Source organism: Takifugu rubripes, chromosome 2 (assembly GCF_901000725.2).
Source record: "Takifugu rubripes chromosome 2, fTakRub1.2, whole genome shotgun sequence".
Taxonomy (NCBI): Eukaryota; Metazoa; Chordata; class Actinopteri; order Tetraodontiformes; family Tetraodontidae; genus Takifugu; species Takifugu rubripes.
In genome coordinates, this window is record NC_042286.1 from 14,124,616 (window position 1) to 14,143,980 (window position 19,365).

General features: G+C 50.1%; 1 protein-coding gene across 3 annotated transcripts in view; it reads right to left on the reverse strand.

The window, feature by feature from the left end:
• Window positions 1-8,426: 8,426 nt before the first annotated feature.
• Window positions 8,427-19,365, reverse strand: part of fgfr3 (fibroblast growth factor receptor 3) — a 37,282-nt gene continuing 26,343 nt past the window's right edge. Inside the window, exons 8-18 of one of the 3 annotated variants that reach the window (XM_011620155.2) lie at window positions 18,133-18,277; window positions 17,389-17,564; window positions 15,731-15,876; window positions 15,532-15,653; window positions 15,346-15,456; window positions 15,075-15,265; window positions 14,869-14,991; window positions 14,613-14,683; window positions 12,669-12,806; window positions 12,272-12,377; window positions 8,427-12,143 (exon numbers count right to left, since the gene is read on the reverse strand). In XM_011620155.2, coding sequence (XP_011618457.2) covers window positions 11,979-12,143; window positions 12,272-12,377; window positions 12,669-12,806; window positions 14,613-14,683; window positions 14,869-14,991; window positions 15,075-15,265; window positions 15,346-15,456; window positions 15,532-15,653; window positions 15,731-15,876; window positions 17,389-17,564; window positions 18,133-18,277 — 1,494 coding nt within the window. In that variant the 3' untranslated portion in view covers window positions 8,427-11,978. Of the gene's footprint in view, window positions 12,144-12,271; window positions 12,378-12,668; window positions 12,807-14,612; window positions 14,684-14,868; window positions 14,992-15,074; window positions 15,266-15,345; window positions 15,457-15,531; window positions 15,654-15,730; window positions 15,880-17,382; window positions 17,565-18,132; window positions 18,278-19,365 lie in introns of all 3 variants that reach the window. The other 2 variants (XM_029828127.1, XM_029828120.1) reach the window with 2 other exon arrangements.

A 19,365-nucleotide genomic window follows, 5' to 3' on the forward strand; every position in this document is an offset into this window, starting at 1 on the left:
AGCAGCTACAGCAGCAGCAGCAGCAGCAGCAGCAGCAGCTACAGCAGCAGCAGCAGCAGCAGCAGCAGCTACAGCAGCAGCAGCTACAGCAGCAGCAGCAGCAGCAGCAGCTACAGCAGCAGCTACAGCAGCAGCAGCTACAGCAGCAGCTACAGCAGCAGCAGCAGCAGCAGCAGCTACAGCAGCAGCAGCAGCAGCTACAGCAGCAGCAGCAGCAGCAGCAGCAGCAGCTGTTGCTGCCTTTGAGACCTTCTCACAGCTGTAGGACGTGTGTAGGAAGACCTGAGTGTGATGCAAATTATTCAGAAAAAACGAAGGAAAATGCATCTGAAAGCAAGAAAGTTTGGCATTAATTTCGATCTTCTGTCACTCTCACGTTACCCTGGAGGTCCAGTTCACCCCCCACCCCCCCACCCCCCACCTCCTGAGGTAGGAGCCACAGATGAAAGAGGGATCAAGTGAGCATAAAAGGAAGCATCTCGCCAGTGGAGTTGACCTTCAGGCTTTTCTCCTCCTGCATCACCTCACAGACGACCCCGAACCTCCCGTCTGGACCTGGGGGCGGAGCACAGAGGCTGATGAAGAGCGATTAAAGCTCAGCTCGTTATTTCCTGTTCCTGCACCGGAGGGAGGGCCTCAAACATCTGCAGGCTGGCTAATGGCCAGCTTTCAGTTTGAAACATACAATTTTGTCAGTCGCCAAGGGAACGCTAAAGTGTTTCGGCTGTTCAGGTGCCTGTAAACCTGCTCTGATAAAGACAGGGCTGTGAAGTGTGTGTGTGTGTGTGTGTGTGTGGGGGGGGGGGGATTATGTAGACCTGCTGATGTGAGGGGGACACCTCGGACAGGAAGTGGATGGTGTGAACGTCAACAAGACGATGCTTCATAGAGACAAAACTCAATTAACGGGAGGGGCTCAGTGTGCACAGGTGAGAGACGTCAGTGGGAGGGGCTCAGTGTGCACAGGTGAGAGACGTCAGTGGGAGGGGCTCAGTGTGCACAGGTGAGAGACGTCATGTGGAGGGGCTCAGTGTGCACAGGTGAGAGACGTCAGTGGGAGGGGCTCAGTGTGCACAGGTGAAGACGTCAGTGGGAGGGGCTCAGTGTGCACAGGTGAGAGATGTCAGTGGGAGGGGCTCAGTGTGCACAGGTGAAAGACGTCAGTGGGAGGGGCTCAGTGTGCACAGGTGAGAGATGTCAGTGGGAGGGCGCAGTGTGCACAGGTGAAAGACGTCAGTGGGAGGGGCTCAGTGTGCACAGGTGAGAGATGTCAGTGGGAGGGGCTCAGTGTGCACAGGTGAAAGACGTCAGTGGGAGGGGCTCAGTGTGCACAGGTGAGAGATGTCAGTGGGAGGGGCTCAGTGTGCACAGGTGAAAGACGTCAGTGGGAGGGGCTCTGTGTGCACAGGTGAGAGACGTCAGTGGGAGGGGCTCAGTGTGCACAGGTGAGAGAACGTCAGGGTGGGGAGGGGGGCTCTGTGTGCACAGGTGAGAGACGTCAGTGGGAGGGGCTCTGTGTGCATAGGTGAGAGACGTCAGCGGGAGGGGCTCAGTGTGCACAGGTGAGAGACGTCAGCGGGAGGGGCTCAGTGTGCACAGGTGAGAGACGTCAGCGGGAGGGGTTCTGTGTGCACACAGGTGAGAGACGTCAGTGGGAGGGGCTCAGTGTGCACAGGTGAGAGACGTCAGTGGGAGGGGCTCAGTGTGCACACAGGTGAGAGACGTCAGTGGGAGGGGCTCAGTGTGCACAGGTGAGAGACGTCAGCGGGAGGGGCTCAGTGTGCACAGGTGAGAGACGTCAGCGGGAGGGGTTCTGTGTGCACACAGGTGAGAGACGTCAGTGGGAGGGGCTCAGTGTGCACAGGTGAGAGACGTCAGCGGGAGGGGTTCTGTGTGCACACAGGTGAGAGACGTCAGTGGGAGGGGCTTATCTATATCCACACCAGCTATATTTATAAAACGGTGTTGGTCATATAGTGTGTTGAAACAGCTGTTTCCTGTTTTGGCTGGATGGAAATAAATGTAATTAAATAAAATGATATTTGAGTCAGTGTCAGATGCCTCTATGTGTAGTGGCGAGGGATGCGTTAAGGCGGGTGGGAGGGCTAACAACTGGATGAACTCACCATCCCCTCCCTGCAAATCATATGTCATCCCGGACGGTTGCTAGGCAACAGCACCCTCACTTCTCCGCCTTGCGTTAGTCTGATAGCCTGGCGCTCTGCGTGGCGGAGTGGTTTTTATTGCCTGGAGGATCCTTTTCCCACCAATCTGTGAGCAGGTTTAGCGCTGAAGCTAACTGGGTTTTGGGGCCGGTGCATTTCTCCCCGTTGTGGTTTCCTTCTATTGAGATGAACAGCGAGGCGCTAACAGCCATAAGAAATCAGGCGTGGAATTATTCAAAAAGCAATTCAGTTGGAACAGCGGGGCAGATATAGAGCGGCACACTAGAGCACCCATCTCCTGACCCCCCCCAACAGGCCTGAACACTCTTACTGCACAATTAGCACCATTAAAGGCTCATTAAAATTCTCTGAACTTCAGCCTTAACTCGCAGCTTTTGATGTTAAACGTGACGCCGCCGTGAGACGGCCGCTCTGCTCAGGTGATCACACCGCACGCGGAGGTGAAACACCAGCGCGTCCGCGTAATCGTGACGGTCGAAGCCGATGATGTCACACCTGAAAACACCCAAAGTCACCTGAGTCATAAAATATCAACTGCTGAAGGTTTGAAGTGGAAATTCTTGGCCCGATGACATCATCGTGATGTCTGTGGCACCGAGAAATTGAAACATGAAACGCCTGTGTGTGTGTGTGTGTGCGTGTGTGGGTGTGCGTGTGTGTGTGTGTGTGTGTGTGCATGTGTGTGTGTAACAAGGTGAGGGACAAAGAAAGAGAAAAGGAGCCCAAACTTTCCACATCCTGAAGTCTTTTCCCCATCAGATGAGGGTGAACGTCCCAGATGGGCCGATAACGGCCCCTCAGATGAGAGGTGGAACCGGTTTGTTGTCACGGGAATGACGAGGTCGGGACGAAGGTTCCAGATGTGCCAGTTGTTCCCAGTGTGCAGGAGGAACCTTTGAGTTCTGCAGAGACCCTTCTTTCGGTCGTTCCTCAGTTTAATATTTGCATCACATCTGAACTTTCTTTTTCTTCTGTCACATCCTCTTCCCATCCTCCTCTTCCTCCCCTCGGTCTTCCACAGGAAGTTCCTCGTCAATAGGGTCTATTGAGCGAGCCTGGTTCTGACCCGGCTGGGCCTCTCTGGCCTGGAACCCGTTGTCGTGGAGAAGAAACATCAGCTGCTGGAGCTGGTGGTCCTCCCGCTGCTCTCCCATCACACACACACACACACACACACACACACACTACTGTATGTGTGTGTGTGTGTGTGTGTGTGTGTGTGTGTGTGTGTGTGTGTGGGGGGGGGGGGGGTGACGTCATCATATCTGGACGTTTCCTTCACATGACATCACTTCAAAATCAAATTGAGTTTTTAGGAAGGACCACTTCTCTGCTGAAGTCCCACTTAAGTCCGTTGTATAAATGAGGTCGTGACCCTAATAGATCAGGCCCGCCAGGGATCAGCCTGGGGTCGGACCGCTGGGGACCGGCGTTATCGGACCGTCCAGCCGCGAGGACGCAGCAAATCCCTGCAGCCAACTGCTGTGAACCGGGAGCAGAAAAGATGTTTTTAAACGTCCCCATACGTTTGTGGAGGCTACGGGTCTCTTCGTACAGTTAATTACCGTAATTTCTGGAGTACAGAGCGCACCTGATTAAAAGCCGCATAATCTAATTTTAGAAAGAAAATCAATTTTGTACTTATACAAGCCGCACCGGATTTTAAGCCACAGGTATCCCACGTAGTAACATGAAAAATTAGATCGAAAACATTCAGGTCGATGTTTTTATTACTGTAAGAGACGAGTCACTGACGAGCAACAGACAGGTAAGAAACAACAGCCACTCTTTTCACTTAAATCCAATTTTTATCACATCAGGATTTTTCAACTTTTCTTTTAATTTAATCCGTTTAGCAACATAAATATATTGTACCGGTAAATGTTTTTTTTTTTTCTAACGGTGTCTGTAATGCAGCTACCGTGAAATATACGTTTGTATCAGCTCTCTGTGTGTTGACCCAGTCTTCCAGAACCTTCTCAAGCTCGTTGACCCAGTCTTCCAGAACCTTCTCAAGCTCGGGCCACCTGCGATGTTGACGTCTAAAAGCTTTTGTCGTCTTTTTGCTTTGGACCAGGTCTTCAGGCGGGCGTCTCCACCTTCTCGCCATTGATTACCGTAATGCCAAGATTACGCGCGCCAGCTCGATTTCCTTCTTCAGCCGCCAGAGTGATCGCTTTTAACTTAAAAGCCGCATCATATGCTTTTCTTCTAGTATTTTCCACGTTGATGAGGGTTAGTAAAAATGACTGATTCACAATAGTTGTGATAGTGCACCACGAAAAAACCCATAAATAAGCCGCACCGTGGAATAAGCCGCAGTGTTTAAAGTGTAGAAAAAAGTAGCGTTTTATAGTCCGGAAATTACGGTAATCTCACTATCATTAAGGTCATCCTGTGTCTCAGTATAGACGGACGGCGGACGAGTGTTGAACCTTCGTCACCAGGTCACATGCTCGCCGTTCTGACCTGCTTCCTCCACCGTTGTCCATCGATGAGTGTGGAGGACGAGGACGGCGCCGCCGTGTCAAACTGTCCCCACAGTGACGGGTAAACGAAACACCCTGAGAAAATGTCTCCAAACACACACACGGAGGTGGAACCTGGCTGCGATCCGTGGTTATTAATGTCAGGAGCTCGCTGGTAATTATGGCTCAGATCTGAGTGTCAATAAACCAGCAAAGAGCTTCGGCTCCATTACTGCTGCCGTGGGAATCACCATTTACCCCCCCGCAGGCTTTCAGAGGAGCAGAGACTTGGAGCAGACGGGAATATTCTTCTCTTTCCTCGGAAAAGAGGATGAACTCACCATCCCCTCCCTGCAAACCATAGGCTGGAACTCATGAAGGGTTGATGTGGCTACGACCAGCAGCAGGAAGCTGCGTCTGTTTTCATCCATCCTGGATGGTTCCAGCGTTTATAGCTGAGCACTATGTTGTTTTAAAAGGCTCTAATGGCTCTTTTATTATAAAGCTGCCCGACGGCCTTGATCTGTCATCCTCTGGAAGCTTCTCTAAGGCTGCCGCCATCCTCCAGGTCGCGCCGTTCCAGCCCGGATTCACAGACCCACTTTAACGCCGGAGTGCTATTTGCGTTGGCCGCATGTCATCAGTCATGTTCATTTGTGGCTGACAGCAAGAGGAAGGAGGCCAAAGAAGAAGCGAAGCCAGGCTGAGGAGGACGACGCTTGTCGCTGATGCCGCTTTCTAGGTCGAAAAGGAGACTTGTGCTCTCAGCGGGGCGGCCTGCAGCCGGCTTGAGGTTCCCAGCGAGAAAAAGTAGCGACAACGAGGGGAAAATGTCTGTTTTTCACCTTGAAGACGGTCGTGCACGTGGAACCGTTCCTCAGCCTTAATGACTCCTCATTTCATGGCAAATGAAGGAAACGACGATGCCCTGGAGTCCCGCTCCATTTGAGAGGCGCTGCTTTGAGGCTCAATCACAATGGGTTCCAGATAAACTGCAGCGTAAACGTTTCTTATCGATAGATCGATGCAGGTCTGCCCTCCGTCTGGAGTCTGGACTTCGCTGTCTCGACGGTTTAAACCCCGTCGCCCATTTTTAACAGATTCATCTGATTGCCGGGGTTACAGGCGCTGCTGCACCATCAGGGGGCGATAGAGACACTTTAACAGAGGTTCTACGACAAGGGTGGCTCGCTGTGGCAACGTCGCCCCCTACAGGAGAGGAGGACAAGGACATCGCACGAAAAACAAACTGCCTACAGTCGTGTTGTCCAGGCAGGTGATAGTATAGCAACTATCCTCGCTCGCTAACAACCACAACTACCATTTTTAAAAATGTTGTCCAAACATCAGCTGAGTTTTCACTCTTCTGAGAAGTTCTACAACGTTCTCCAGAGCGGTGGATGAGCGGCCGCTGTAGCGTGAGCAAAATTTAAAGGAAGCGCTCTAAAAGGTTACATTATTGTGTTTATTCCAACAGAATATTTTGAGTATCTGCTGGTGATTTTAGTCAGTGTTGGAGCAGAGGGGGAGGTCCAGTTACTGGAGCTGGAACATCAACAAACACTTTCAGAGCAGATTCTTTGTGGTCCCTGGAGGATCGTCGCAAACTCATCCCGCTAAACGCCGAAGATGCTGCGACCTCCGTGGGTTTTCCTCCCCGTGAAGGTCTCGCATGTCGGAGTAGCTCAGAGATGAGCCCGGACGACCAGACCAGGGCTTCCTGTCGCCCTCTAATCCAGCAATCAGAGCACCGGCCAGGGAGACGGAACACGGGCTCCATAAATGGGAACAGCACAGGGAGTCCTGGCCGAGCACCGTATTCCTAATCTCTGAGAGGACACACACACACACACACACACACGCACACACACACTCACACACACACACACACACACAGCACTGGAGTAATAACTCATGAAAAGAACTTTGAGGCTTCTTAATTTGCCAGATGTGAAGAGTTTGGCTCTACATCATCTCACCAGGATCGTCGTCTCCTTCTCGTGTGTGTGCGTGTGTGTGTTTATCATACCTACATGGGGGACACGTACTAGATTTCCTCGGTGTTCCCACGTCTGATTGTCACGAGTTTTCCCTCCACAATCACAAGCAGCAAGCAAACTGGTGCTGGTCGCCGAACTATCATCGGGTCTATTTCCTGCGGCTCGCTGGGACCGCAGCTTTCCACAGAGAGCTGAAAACCAGATTGTTTTACACACACCTGTTCCTGAACGTCACTCGGCTGCATGCCTGTCTCCAAGAAGCGCAGTTAATCGCTGATTTGGCGCACTTACACTGACAACATACCGAGGTCCAGTTTCAGGGACTCACTTATACCCACAAACACACCGAGGCACGAGGAACCGGGAATAAACTCACCAAATAATGCACACGCTGGACAAACACTAATTATAATATCTAATTATAAGAAACTGACTCTGCTCAGCAGCCATCTTTGATTCGTAGCTCCCAAAATGGCCCCAGGACACGAAGCAGAGACGATTATTTTCTCTGATTATTGTCTCTGACAACTGAAACATTTTCACTGTGTGGTAAAAAAGATGCTCCTCAAGGTTCAACTGGTGGCTTTTATGCCTCAATCCAAGGTTTAAGAAGCTTTTAGGCTGACACATTAGCTTCCATTTCATCGGTTTCAATCTTTCTCACAGGCAGAAACACTCGGGTGTCGTCTGCATATCGGCGAGGTGAAACGGTCCCTCCCAGACCTCCTCCTCTGACTGGGATGTCAGAGAGGGGAGGGGTAGGAATGGAAAAGGTCCACCAGCACAAACACCTCTGAAACAGAAACACCCATTTAGCAGCAAAAACAAGCCCCCCTCACAAGACCTCCATGAATGGGCCACTTCAGTCAGCTGAGGAAGTTCCAACCAGGGCCAGGATGTTCCCCTCAGGACACACTTGAGACGGGCCGAGGTCCAAAAGCTTGAATACATAGACCCCCCCGTCCCTGTCCAGCTCTGCCCTCCCACCCAGGCTGAGCCCCCCCCTCCCGAGCCAGTCCTCCCTCTGCCTCGTGGAGCTCGACTGGACACACAAAGGCTTTAAATTTCACTTCAGATGCTCCGATCGGCTGATTTGTTCAGGAGACGCTGCTTTTATTTGGATAACTGATTACTTTGTTCACGTCAGCATCCTGTTGACTTTTCCCTCACTGCGTCACAAATTAATGCTTTCACACCTGGTTTGTTCAAACACCCGTTAGCATTTTTCCACTGGAAGACGTCTCTACACTGCATCACTGTGAAGTGGCCAAAGCGCACACGTGACGTGCGCACCACTTTGCTCACACTTGTACGTCACTGCGTCCCAACGTCGACGCCTCTGGGTTGCTAAGCTAAGCTAAGCTATGAGACGATGAGTTTGAAATCATGTGAATGGTAACAACATAGATGCTAGCTCGTGCTAGCTCAGCGACGCGTTACCAGTTCAACATCAGCGGGACGTTTGATGGCTCAGTGGGAATCTTATGCTAACAAAATGTGTTAGAAGCTGAAAAACCTGCTATAACTCCTGTTTATACATGCAGTTTGTACATGGTTGTGGTTCATCTAGTCTTGTTTAGTCAGACTTGGCTCAGACCGAATAAACGCTGCGTCTTCTGCAGCCTTGTGGTTTCGCTGAAACAACCTTCTCAACTTGCGTTCTGCATGAATCACCAGCTCAGTCTGGGTCATTGTTTCATCCTTTTCTTTTTTTGTGTCTTTGTTTCCACCCAGATAAATATTCCTGGCACAGAGGGAGCCGGGACAGCCAGCGCTATTATAACATGTTTATTGAAAACCTTTTTTTTTTTGACAGTAAAGTTTGTCAGGCACAGAGAGAGAAACACAAAGTTGTGAATAGTTTCTGCCCGGAGGGGAAGCTGTGGTGGAATGTTACACATGGTTCACGGTGATCAGACAGGTACACAAACAAAATCAAAATAAACGGTTAGTTCCACTTTTTCTATGGTAGCAACATGGATCCAGAGGGAGGAGGAAGAATTCCTGTGGGGGGTTTGTTTCTCTTTTGTTTGGAAAACCTGGAATGAAACTGTGTGTGAAGATCGATCCCTCTCTCAGATTCTAACAAATTAGCTCACACTGCTACGTAAAAATCTACCCCTGTACATCAGCAACGTGGAAGCGTAGATCAAACTATAAATTAAGGTTAGAAAAGGAAGAAAATGAGGAGGCGCTCGAACCTGGCTTTCATTTCTGGTTGGAGCAGAAGTGAGAATAAATAAGACGTGTGGTTAAAGGCCGATGTGTGACTGTACATACAGTAATAATCCCTCCCTGCTCAGGCTGCTTATGCATCCACCAGTAAATAGAAAATATGTCACTCCTAAAAGGAGCTGTTGTTTTTAACATCTGTCTGCTGCTCGTCTCAGCTAATCATCCGTTATTGCTTCAAAAACGTTGGCCTAAATCGAACAAACTGCAGTGACAGAAATAGCATCTGATGCTAGCGGCTAAAACACCAAGGTTTTCTCACAAAAAAACCTAAACGTATGATTCTCCTGAAAAAATATTCAGGCGTGTGTTGAGCTGTTGCTGCCACACGATTTTATAAATTCCCATGAATACGTCAGGCTAATTGGCATTCAGTGTACTGGAACAATGGTCTTAATGCTCTTAAAAGTGCATCAGATCAGATATGTTGTCAATGGCCTGCTAATCATTAGCATCAACAGCAGGAAACAGCCATGAACCTCTTTCATTGCTGCTTGTTTATGAGTTAGCAAACGGATCAGTGAAAATGGGTCAAACTGGACAAAATTAGCTGCTCGTTCGTCAACATAAAAAACCAAAATCTTATTCTAAGACAAGCGTGTGGACAGACGTGTCCCTCAGATTTAAGACGGCGTCAGTAAACGCACTTTGTGTGTGTTGAGATGAGGTGCGAGCGAGGTCGGAGTTTAAAGTCTCTTAATTGCTTTCAGATCGCTGCTCGCTGTGCAGACGAGCAGGAGGCTCAGACACAAACATGACGCGTGTTAAAAACAACAGCGGCGTTTTAAAAGTGAGCGCAGGGAGAGGGGAAGGGTGGTCGGAATAAAATCAAGCATAAATTAAGCCTGACGAGCTACACCGTCATTACATCATCTTCATCATCGGGCTCTTTAATGAACACTGAAAAGCAGACAGTTATGAATAAAAATACTCTCGCCATAGGGAAAGCTTTTACCCAGCATGGAGGAATAAATAAAACAAGACAGCCTCTGTTTCATTAGATCATCCAAACCTTTACACAAGTGCCTTTTTCTCTCTTTTGTTTGCACGAAAGGAAATAAATCTGGCCTTTCTCTTTACATTTTCCCCTCTTTTTTCTTTTTTTATACATTCAAACATGATCAAAATCAGCTGATTCTCTTTGATGATTCCAGGCACTTCGTAGATTTTGGCCACAACCGCAAAACGACACCCGCGACTTTACAAAGACCCCGTTTCTGTGCATAAACCAGCGCAGAGTAAGTATTCTGGTGCGCACAAACACACACAAATCTCCCAGTGTAGCACAATTCAGCACAAATTTACACACTTAAGTACTTTAAATATAGGGGAGATGCAGGAAGTTCAGCCTTGTTGGTGACTTTCAGCTCAAGGCCGTTGCACAGCAAAGTGTTGCGACTGTTTCCACCGTTTAGCAGCGAGCAAATTCAGTCTCTCGACCCTTCGATGCCGCCCGAACGTCCCGTTGCTACGAGCAGATTCTGTAAACATTTCCCCTCTCGTGCACGCTAACATTCCACAGTGCAGCAATTGCTTGTGAACTTGCTGAAACAGACTTTTAAGACCAATTTGGCACTTTTGCTAGCACTAAGCTGGAGGAAGGATCCACCACAGACTTCAGAGTCTTCTTTAACAAATATAGTTATATGTACACATTATAGATACCTTTTCTTTAATCTTCCTTCATTTCATTAACACTATAGAGCAGCGAGAACGTGAAACAGCCGTACGTTAGTATGTCTTGACCCTAAATGTTTAAATTTAAGGTTTTTTTTTTAACTTTATTTCGGCTGGTTGGGGCCTTCAAAAGCCTCTTTGCTGGCTTTCAGGAAGAACATACGACTTAGACGCAGGGGATTGTGGGATTTGAAGTTTTCTGCAGGACCTTTTCAAACATCTTAAACTGACGTATGAGAATGTGAAAGGATTCTAACTCAATTCAAAGTTCCCAAACGCATCAGTGAAAAATGCCGAGTAAGTTTCTGCAGTCGATTCTGGGAAATGTAGTCCAGGTTCTGCGGCGGCTGGTGACCTTTCACGATGATTAATGGGGCATTTTTCCGCTAACGGGCTGTCGAAGCTCTCTGAAGGCGTTTTACGGTTCGCAGCTCGCTGCGGTTTATGTCCACATTCCCGTGAGTACTTCAGTTCCCGGAGGAAACGGAGGTATTGTGTCTCCTAGCTCCGCCCCTTCTCGCCCGGCGAGAGACCGTCGGTGCAAACGTCCACCCTGACCGGGACGAGTCCTTCGGTCCCACATTCTTCTGTAAAACTGAAAAAAATGAGTCTGCCGGCTATGAGGAAAACGTCGCAGTTCTGTCGTAAAATAAGTTAAAAAAACAAACTAAAATCTTTGCGTACAGTACTAAACTAGGCCCTAAGAACCACCTGTTAAATCTATAAATATCTTTACAAATATACATGTTAATAATCAGATAAACTTTCCTGTATCACTTAAATGATTAAATGCTTTACACGCTGACGACAGTGTCTTCGGAACCTCCAAACAGAACTTTGCTGTTCTTTATCTGCGTTTATATATTTACAGTAAAGTTTTTCTCTGAAATCCTTAAAAACCCTCCAGGACCTGTGCGATTCAATCATGGCCCTGAAACTTCACCTCTGAGGCTGCCCCCCCCCCCCCAAATATCACAAAACGTATGAAAAACGGGAAGTTGATGTAGAAATTCATGAAAAAAGAGTCATCGGAAGAACGAGTCCATCCCAGCCTTCATCCGCGTCTCCTTGACTTTTATTGCGACCCCGTGACCTCCGGGTTAAACTGCGAAGTCCTCGCCCGTCTGATCACCATCCAGTCACGGACCCCCCCCCACCCTCGTGCATCCATCAGTCTCGGGAGGTTTCCACGGCGGAGGCACGGAATGGTTTCACCATGCAGGTTTGTCCGTTAAAAAAGAAAACTGGCCCAAGTAGAAAAATATAATTTCATTTTAGAACAGAAAAAACCCGGTAAATCCTTCAGGAGTCTGAGAGGGGGGGGGGGGAAACGCTTTAGCGAGAGTTTAAGACGAACCCAGAAGGCGTGGAAGCATGCAGAGGTTTCCAGGTCGGCGTCTGGGGCGGCGCCGCCGTTATGTCCGAATCACCCCGTTACTGGGGGGCTGCTTGGGAAGACAGGGCTCGTCGGGCAGCGAGTCGTGGGCGAAGACCGAGTCGTCTCCTGAGGAGCAGGTGCTGTTGGAGTCCTGACAGGTGGGGGAGTACTGCTCAAAGGGCACGGCCAGGTCCAGGTACTCCTGTCAGAGGGGGGGCGGGAGGTTAGATCAGGGGGTCGAGGCCCCAACCCGAGTCATGCGTTTCGCCTGAAGCAACTGTTGAATTGTGGGTAATTGTGTGTGAGCGGCAGCTGTGCGGGGAGACTCACATCTGTGGAAGTCATGGACAGCACCCGGTCGTGATCCTCCACCAGCTGTCGGAAGGTGGGCCTCTGCGACGGCACGGCGTGCCAGCACTCCCTCATGATCATGTACCTGCAAACGCCACAGCAGCACGCGGTCAACCTGGAGCACTAACGGCGAGCAGCCACACGTGCGAGGCGGCGGCGGCCTGGCCTTCAGGCTAGGAAGCCGCTCATCGCTGTGTAGCTTCTGACAGAATTCAGCACTTTACAGAAAAGGAAGCCTCAGGAATAACGAGAGACTGATCGGAGGCTCGTGATCAACCTGGAGTTCACAGCAGGGGGTGCTGGGAGATCTTTGCCTGCCCCCTCAGAGGGTCTACAGTATAACGTCTAAACAAGGCTTCGTGACAGAGACACGTACAGTTCATGTGTGCAGTTGGTGGGTTTGTCCATTCGGTGTCCCTCCTTCAGCAGCTTGAAGAGCTCCTCCACCGGGATCCCTGGGTACGGAGACCCTCCCAGCGTGAAGATCTCCCACATCAGGACCCCGTAGGACCACCTGGACACACAGATGGAAGCAGATGTGAGGTCCACCGGGTGTGGAGAAGATGGCAGATACACAAACAGAGCTGCTCCGGGGGAACGTGGATGGCTGCGTACGTTTACAGATCGATGGGACTCCGGGAGAGTCGGTCAATAGTCGTAAAAGACGACAGCGGAGGTGATGAAGAGAGAAGTCATTTGACTTCTGCACCCTGGGGGGTCGAACGGGAGCCACGCAGGAGAGTCATCGTTTTAATAACTTCCAGGCCAGAACGAATGTTTTCACTTGGTTCTATTAGATTTTCTCTCATGAACCCTCATAAATTTCAGCACCTTCCAAGACCCAGAACCTTGTTTCTTTAGGTTGATACTGTCTGCTGAGCTGTAGCAGAACTTTTCCATATTTATCTGTTGTCGGTCGACCATTGATCAGAATCGGATCTCATCTTGACCCGATTATCAGTGGGAGAAAAAACCCTGAAAGTTTTACTGCATTTTCAGACCTTCGCCAGAGACCGGCGCCGTGTTCCTGACCATCAGATAACAGAGGTCTATTAAACCAGAGGTCTATTGTTGGACTGGTTCTACCAGTCAGTCACAATCACATCCTCCTCCCACTGTGGCGCTCTTAATCTGATTAGCCACGCTCCAGACCAGAAGCTCCAGGACCCCAGAACAGATAAACATCTATATTCAAAAGGAGAAGAGACTCTCCCGGAGCTTCACGATGCGAAGGAATTCACTGTTTCTGGGTCAGCTCAGATGATCCAGGATCAAAGGAGACGCTGTTTGGAATCACTGGTGGAAGCGCCACCTAGAGGCCAGTCCAGATGCCAGCAGAGGCTCATAATCTGGTCGGTTATCGGATGGACTTGGCATCAATGCAAACCTGTCCGTCCATCATCTGCATCACCAAAGATAATGTTTGGATTCAAAAAAGGTATAAATGGTTTTCCTGTGAAACGATCTCTCAGCGTTTGCATCCTGACACCTCTGAAGCTGCAGAGCGTAAACGCACCTGTTTGATCTGTCTGACTGTGTTGGATGGTGCCCGATAGATCGGGTTCCCTCACCGAGACCCCCAAACTGTCCCGCGTGTGTGTTGCTCGCTGATTGACTCTGAGTGTTTGACAAATTAAAAACATATTTCACTAAAAGCCCTCCTGGGTCATAAGTTGGCGTCTGGGGGGTGTGTGAGGGTAAACTGGCTGCAGAGCAACTACTGTATAAATGGAGGGAGGCGGTGTTTGGCGGCGGGATCGACTGTGTAATCCAGACCTGCTGAAATAACAGAGCGGGCCGATTCTCCTCGCGGGCCGGTTCCCAGTCCGATGTAATCATACGGCAAGCCAGTGTTGAAAGGAGCCCGTGTTTGGCTTGGACGGCGGCGCTGGGGACACTCTGTCTGGGCGAGGGGGGCATTCAGCTCCCGCAATAACAGATTGACTTTGTGACCCCCTCACGTAAACTGGCCTTTCTTCTGCTGAGCAGGAGCAATTAGGGGTCAGGAAGGCTGCGTTTGGTGTAGAGACGCCCCCCGAGGGGAGCGCCGTCGGGCTCCTCGTCTCCTCGAGCTCGGCCGTAAGTTGGATTTGCGTGCGTAAAACCGCAGCGATGTCGAAGATAAAAGAAGAAACGCGGGGAAGGAATGTGAGAAAAGCTCGGGATTTAGCGGAGCGGGAGCGGGCGGGGACGATTCGCCCAAGGCTCCACACTCAAAAGCTCAACATTTTGACGCTAACGCGCTCAGTCACCACTTTTCAACACATGGGATTCCATGAGCGGACAGTCGGAACGCAGCATCCCGTTTGTGCAAACTCACACGTCGCTCTGGTGTGTGTAGACCCGGTCAAACAGAGCCTCCGGGGCCATCCATTTCACGGGCAGACGACCCTGCAACAACAGAACCACAGGGATCAGCCCAACCGAGATGGGGACACACAACACAGACTGTTCTGATCGGTGCCATGAGAGTCCGTTAGCCTCGGATGCCGACACCGTTCTCACAAACATCTTTTAAAACGTCCGAGGACGGATCCCGCAGCTCTGACCTCAGGTCAGACGGTGGAGAAACTCACGTTGGTGGTCTTCTTGTAGTAGTCTATGTTGTGCACGTCTCTGGCCAGGCCGAAGTCGGCGATCTTCATAACGTTGTCGTCCGTCACCAGAACATTTCTGGCCGCCAGGTCTCTGTGGATACACTGTGGGAGGAAACGGGGACACGTCAGGACCGCCGAGGAGGCGAAGGACGAGCTGGAGCGTCTAGAGACCAGCTCTGACTGACCTTCTGCGAGGCCAGGTACTCCATCCCCCGGGCCACCTGGTAGGCACACGACACCAGGTCTTTGAACGTGAGCTGCTCGTCTGGGATCTTGCACGTGTCGAAGGAGTAATCCATGCCGGGCGGCCGGCGGGCTCGCAGGTACTCCCTCAGGTTACCCTTGGAGGCGTATTCCACCAGGACATACAGAGGACCTGCAGGAGACACATGCTGACTGTCAGAGAGTCTTCCACAGGGACAGGAGCCCATTCGGATGTGGGTGCTGGGGCCTCACCGTCCTGCGTGCACGCTCCCAGCAGGTTGATGATGTTTTTGTGCTTTCCAATCATCTTCATCATCTCCATTTCTGACACCAAGTCCGACAGGTCTTTGTCTGTGGCGTCGTCTGAGAGGAAACGAAAAGGTTTACAGGCGGAGCCAAGACGACCAGTAAAACATCTCCATCAGAAACACCACGAACCTTTGAGCATCTTCACAGCGACGGTCAGCGGCTTGTTGGGCTTCTCCTTGTCAATCCCGACGGCGTCGGCCATGACCACCTGGCCGAAGCAGCCCTCACCCAGAGGTTTACCCAGAGTCAGCCTGAAGCAAGAGTGAAACCAGCAGTTGGACCAAACCGTCTCGGCAGCTTCTCAGTATTGCTCATCAGCTTTTCTCACCGTGTACGAGGAAACTCCCATTTGGGGTCAGGTGGCAGTTCCAGCTCAGAGACGTTGGCGAGCATTGGCCCGTCACTCGACGACAGGCGGGCGATTCTCACCAGCGGCGTGTTGGAGTTCATGGAAGAGTTGGAATCCAAGGACACCTGCTTGGGTGCAAAAAGAAAACTGTTGTCGTTTCGGAAAAAGGGCGCCATGAAGCTCGAGTGAGCAGGTGGACAGGAGGAAGACAGGAAGAACCAAAGCCCCGGCGGTGGGGGGGGGGGGGGGGGGGGGACATCTGAGGAACAACTTCTGGGGAGTTTTCACAGAGAAGACCCCCCAGCCCGTCTGCGGGAGGAACCAGGCGCTAACGAAGACAAATGATGGACGCTGAGGAGGCCGGCGCTCGCCAAGGTGGGCTGGATACTCAATCCATCAGCACACTGTCCTACAGGCCCGAGTGTCCTCCCACCATTTATCTGTCTGCTGGGGGAGGGCGGCTGATGGCCGTGACCCTGCGTTTGATGAATCTGTTTGTCTGCAGGAACAAACATGCCCACTTACAACCCTCAGCTCCTCCACCGCAGCTAACAGGCAGAGACACCGTGAAGCGTTAAAACCCCCCCAAAAACACAAAAACGCTCCGACCACAGTTTCTGAGGCCTGAAAAGTAATATCTGATAGAACATGCCAGGGGTTTATGGGGGATTGAGTCAGAGTTATGAAAAAGAAGGAGCGAACCAGAAGATTAGCTTTACAAAAACTAAGCAAAGATTACAGAGAAATGCAATAAGAGCTCTGAGAGCGCTGCCTTATAAGAACATTCATATGAAGGATGAAGACGAGCCCAGATTTACAGCAACAATTAGAGCATCTCTCACAGAAGGAGCTTCCTGTACCTGGCTGCTTTCAGCAAACCTCCAGAATATTCTGCTTCAGCCCAAACCAGGACGTAAAGGGGATCACTGAGGAGTGCACGTTTCACCACCGTCTTCCCATTTTCACCAGAACCTGGAGGCTAAAACCTGGACTGTGACTTCCTGGATGAGCAGAGGTTTCGGTGCTGCTTTGGTCATCGTCGCCGCAGCTGCTCTTCTTCATGTTTCTCCCCGACAGTTGATGGGGGCGAGTGTGAGAGTGAAATCTGAGACTAACACTGACAGTCACAGGGGGGCATAAATATCTCTGTGCTGAACCTGCTCCAAGATAAATGTGAACACATGTCACCGACGGCCCCCCCCCCCCCCCCCCCAACGTCCGCACAGCGTCATCAAAACAGCGTAAAGTTTGGGAGACGTGCCACAATCTGGTCCAGACAGTTCTGCTCCTTCCAGCTTTGGATGATTCGTTCCTGAATCTAGTTTAAGCTGATTTTTGTGGCAAATTATTAAATGTGGCTGCTGGAGCTCAGGGATCCAGTCTGTCTGTGGCTGATATTCAACCGATAGACTGTAGAAATGAAAAGGTTTCCCAGGAATTCCAGGAACTCCAGCAGGCAGCGCTGGTTCCAGGTCTCCGTATGCAGCCAGTTATGTGAACAGAATCTCAATTTGAACGTCAATAAAAGCGTTGCTGGTGAATCCGTTGAAATGATTTTCATCTCAGACCCACCGAGCCGAAGGCAAAGAGAGGAAGAGGGGAAAGTCTGTGCAAATCTTGTATCTACTTTCTGTTACCTGTCTCTTGAGGGGAAACTTGGACAGCTTTTGCACGGGCGGCGTGGGCAACGTCTTCTGCGTGGTCATCCTCATGCGGCAGAGTACGATGATGACAACGGCGAGGATGAAGAGCACGCAGCCCGTCACATAAATCAGGATGTCGGCATAGAAGTCGTCCTTCTCCGGGCTCACTTCTGTCCCGGCACAGGAAAGTCACGTAATTATCACCTTTTTAACACCTTTAAACTATTAAAAAAATAACATTTAAAGCAGTAAATTACGTTAATAGTTGCACATTCCACCCAAACAGTTTACAGGAAGCCGTTTTCTGTGTTTTGCACGCAGAAGGTAATCGCCATGGTGACGCAATCATGGCGCTGAACCCCAAACACAGAAATGTCTTTAACCTCGTAGCCCTGAGACGTTTAAACTGACGATCGTTCTGATTTAGAGAGATTAAACACTAAAATGACGGTAGAAGACCAAAACAAAATGATGGGTCTCCTCGCACCACAAAAATTAGCCTTTAATACATATTAGCCTTGGTGGATTTAGCATCAGAAGCGGTTTCCTACAGACATCGCTGCCAACACCACACCTGTTCGGTGGACTGGCTTTAGGGTAACCTGGTTTAAGGGGAGGAGTGTGCAACACTATAGCAATCAAAAAGCTTGGTAATTAGGTCCAAACTTAAAACAAAAACAGATTGATGTAATAATTTCAGGAGAAATCAAGAGCCCATCGCCCCGCAGAAACGTATACCTGGAAGCACCGTCAGCCAGGCAGAGTGGAAAGCATAGCCGATAGAGTTCCCCGCCAGGCAAGTGTACTCGCCCGCATCCTCAAAAGACACATTGGGCAAGAGGAGAACCTCAAGCTCCTTATCTGTGGTGTTAATATCAGCTGTCTGTGGAGGATGAGAGAGGGATATGAAGAAGAGGAGATATGGTGAGCCCACAGCCTGTGAAAAGAAACACCGCACACCCCAGGGGAGAGGACAGGAAGTGCTGGTTTCTGCTGACGGCAGCAGCACCAGCACCTGAGAACACCCAAAGCAGCACCTGCAAGGTAGAGCTCCAGCTGGGAGGGTCTCATCAAATCCTAAAGCTCATTAAAGACAGACAGGGAACTCTGGAATATTCCGAGGACTCGACGGTTTCCATTAGTTTGTCACTAAATACAGCAGAGAGGTTAAATGAGACCAGGAGTATGTTGGCCTGACACCAAAGCAGAGCAGATGCCTTCACCCAGCAGAAAGGACAGCACCTCACTACCCACCCTGACCTTTCCCGAGCGGGAAAAGACTTTTCCTCTAGGGGTGCCTCAGGGGTCCATCACGGTTGCACTTTCTTTTTTTTTTAAAAAAAAAACCAACCTGCTGTGGATTAATGGGGCGAAGCTTTCTTTTCCTGGTAGCTGCTTCAATTCTCCTGAAAACTCATTTCTTTAAGGACTCCATTCTGTGTGTGTGTGTGTGTGCGTGTGCGTGTGTGTTTCTGTCCAAAAGTTAAAGGATTTATGTAATTAAAGCCAGACAAATTCTGATTGGCTCAGTATAATAATAGCAAGCATTAAAAAACTTTCCAAGATTCCCAGATTAGATCAAAAAACAACATCAGCATTGTTTTTACTCAAAGGATCCAACATTTGCAGGTTTTTGCCTTTGACTAATGGCTCTTCTGATGGTTGCTTGGGAAATGCATTTCCCATGCACTTTCTGATGTGGCCTAGCGTGCGTGTGTGTGTGTGTGTGGGAGGGGAGTGTATTTGTGAGGAGGTGGTGGTGGGCTTGTTCCCCAGGCTCTGGTAATGAACAGTGACACCCAGACCCTGTTATGAATCAAAGTCCTGCCGCATGCTTTCATATAAAAGCATATTTATGCAGCCGGAGAAGGCACTCCCAGGAAAATCAATATGTGTCTGACTGTGTGTGTGTGTGTGTGTTTGGGAGTGATTTGGTTAGAGGGGTGTGTATGTGTGTAAAGGTGGGACAGT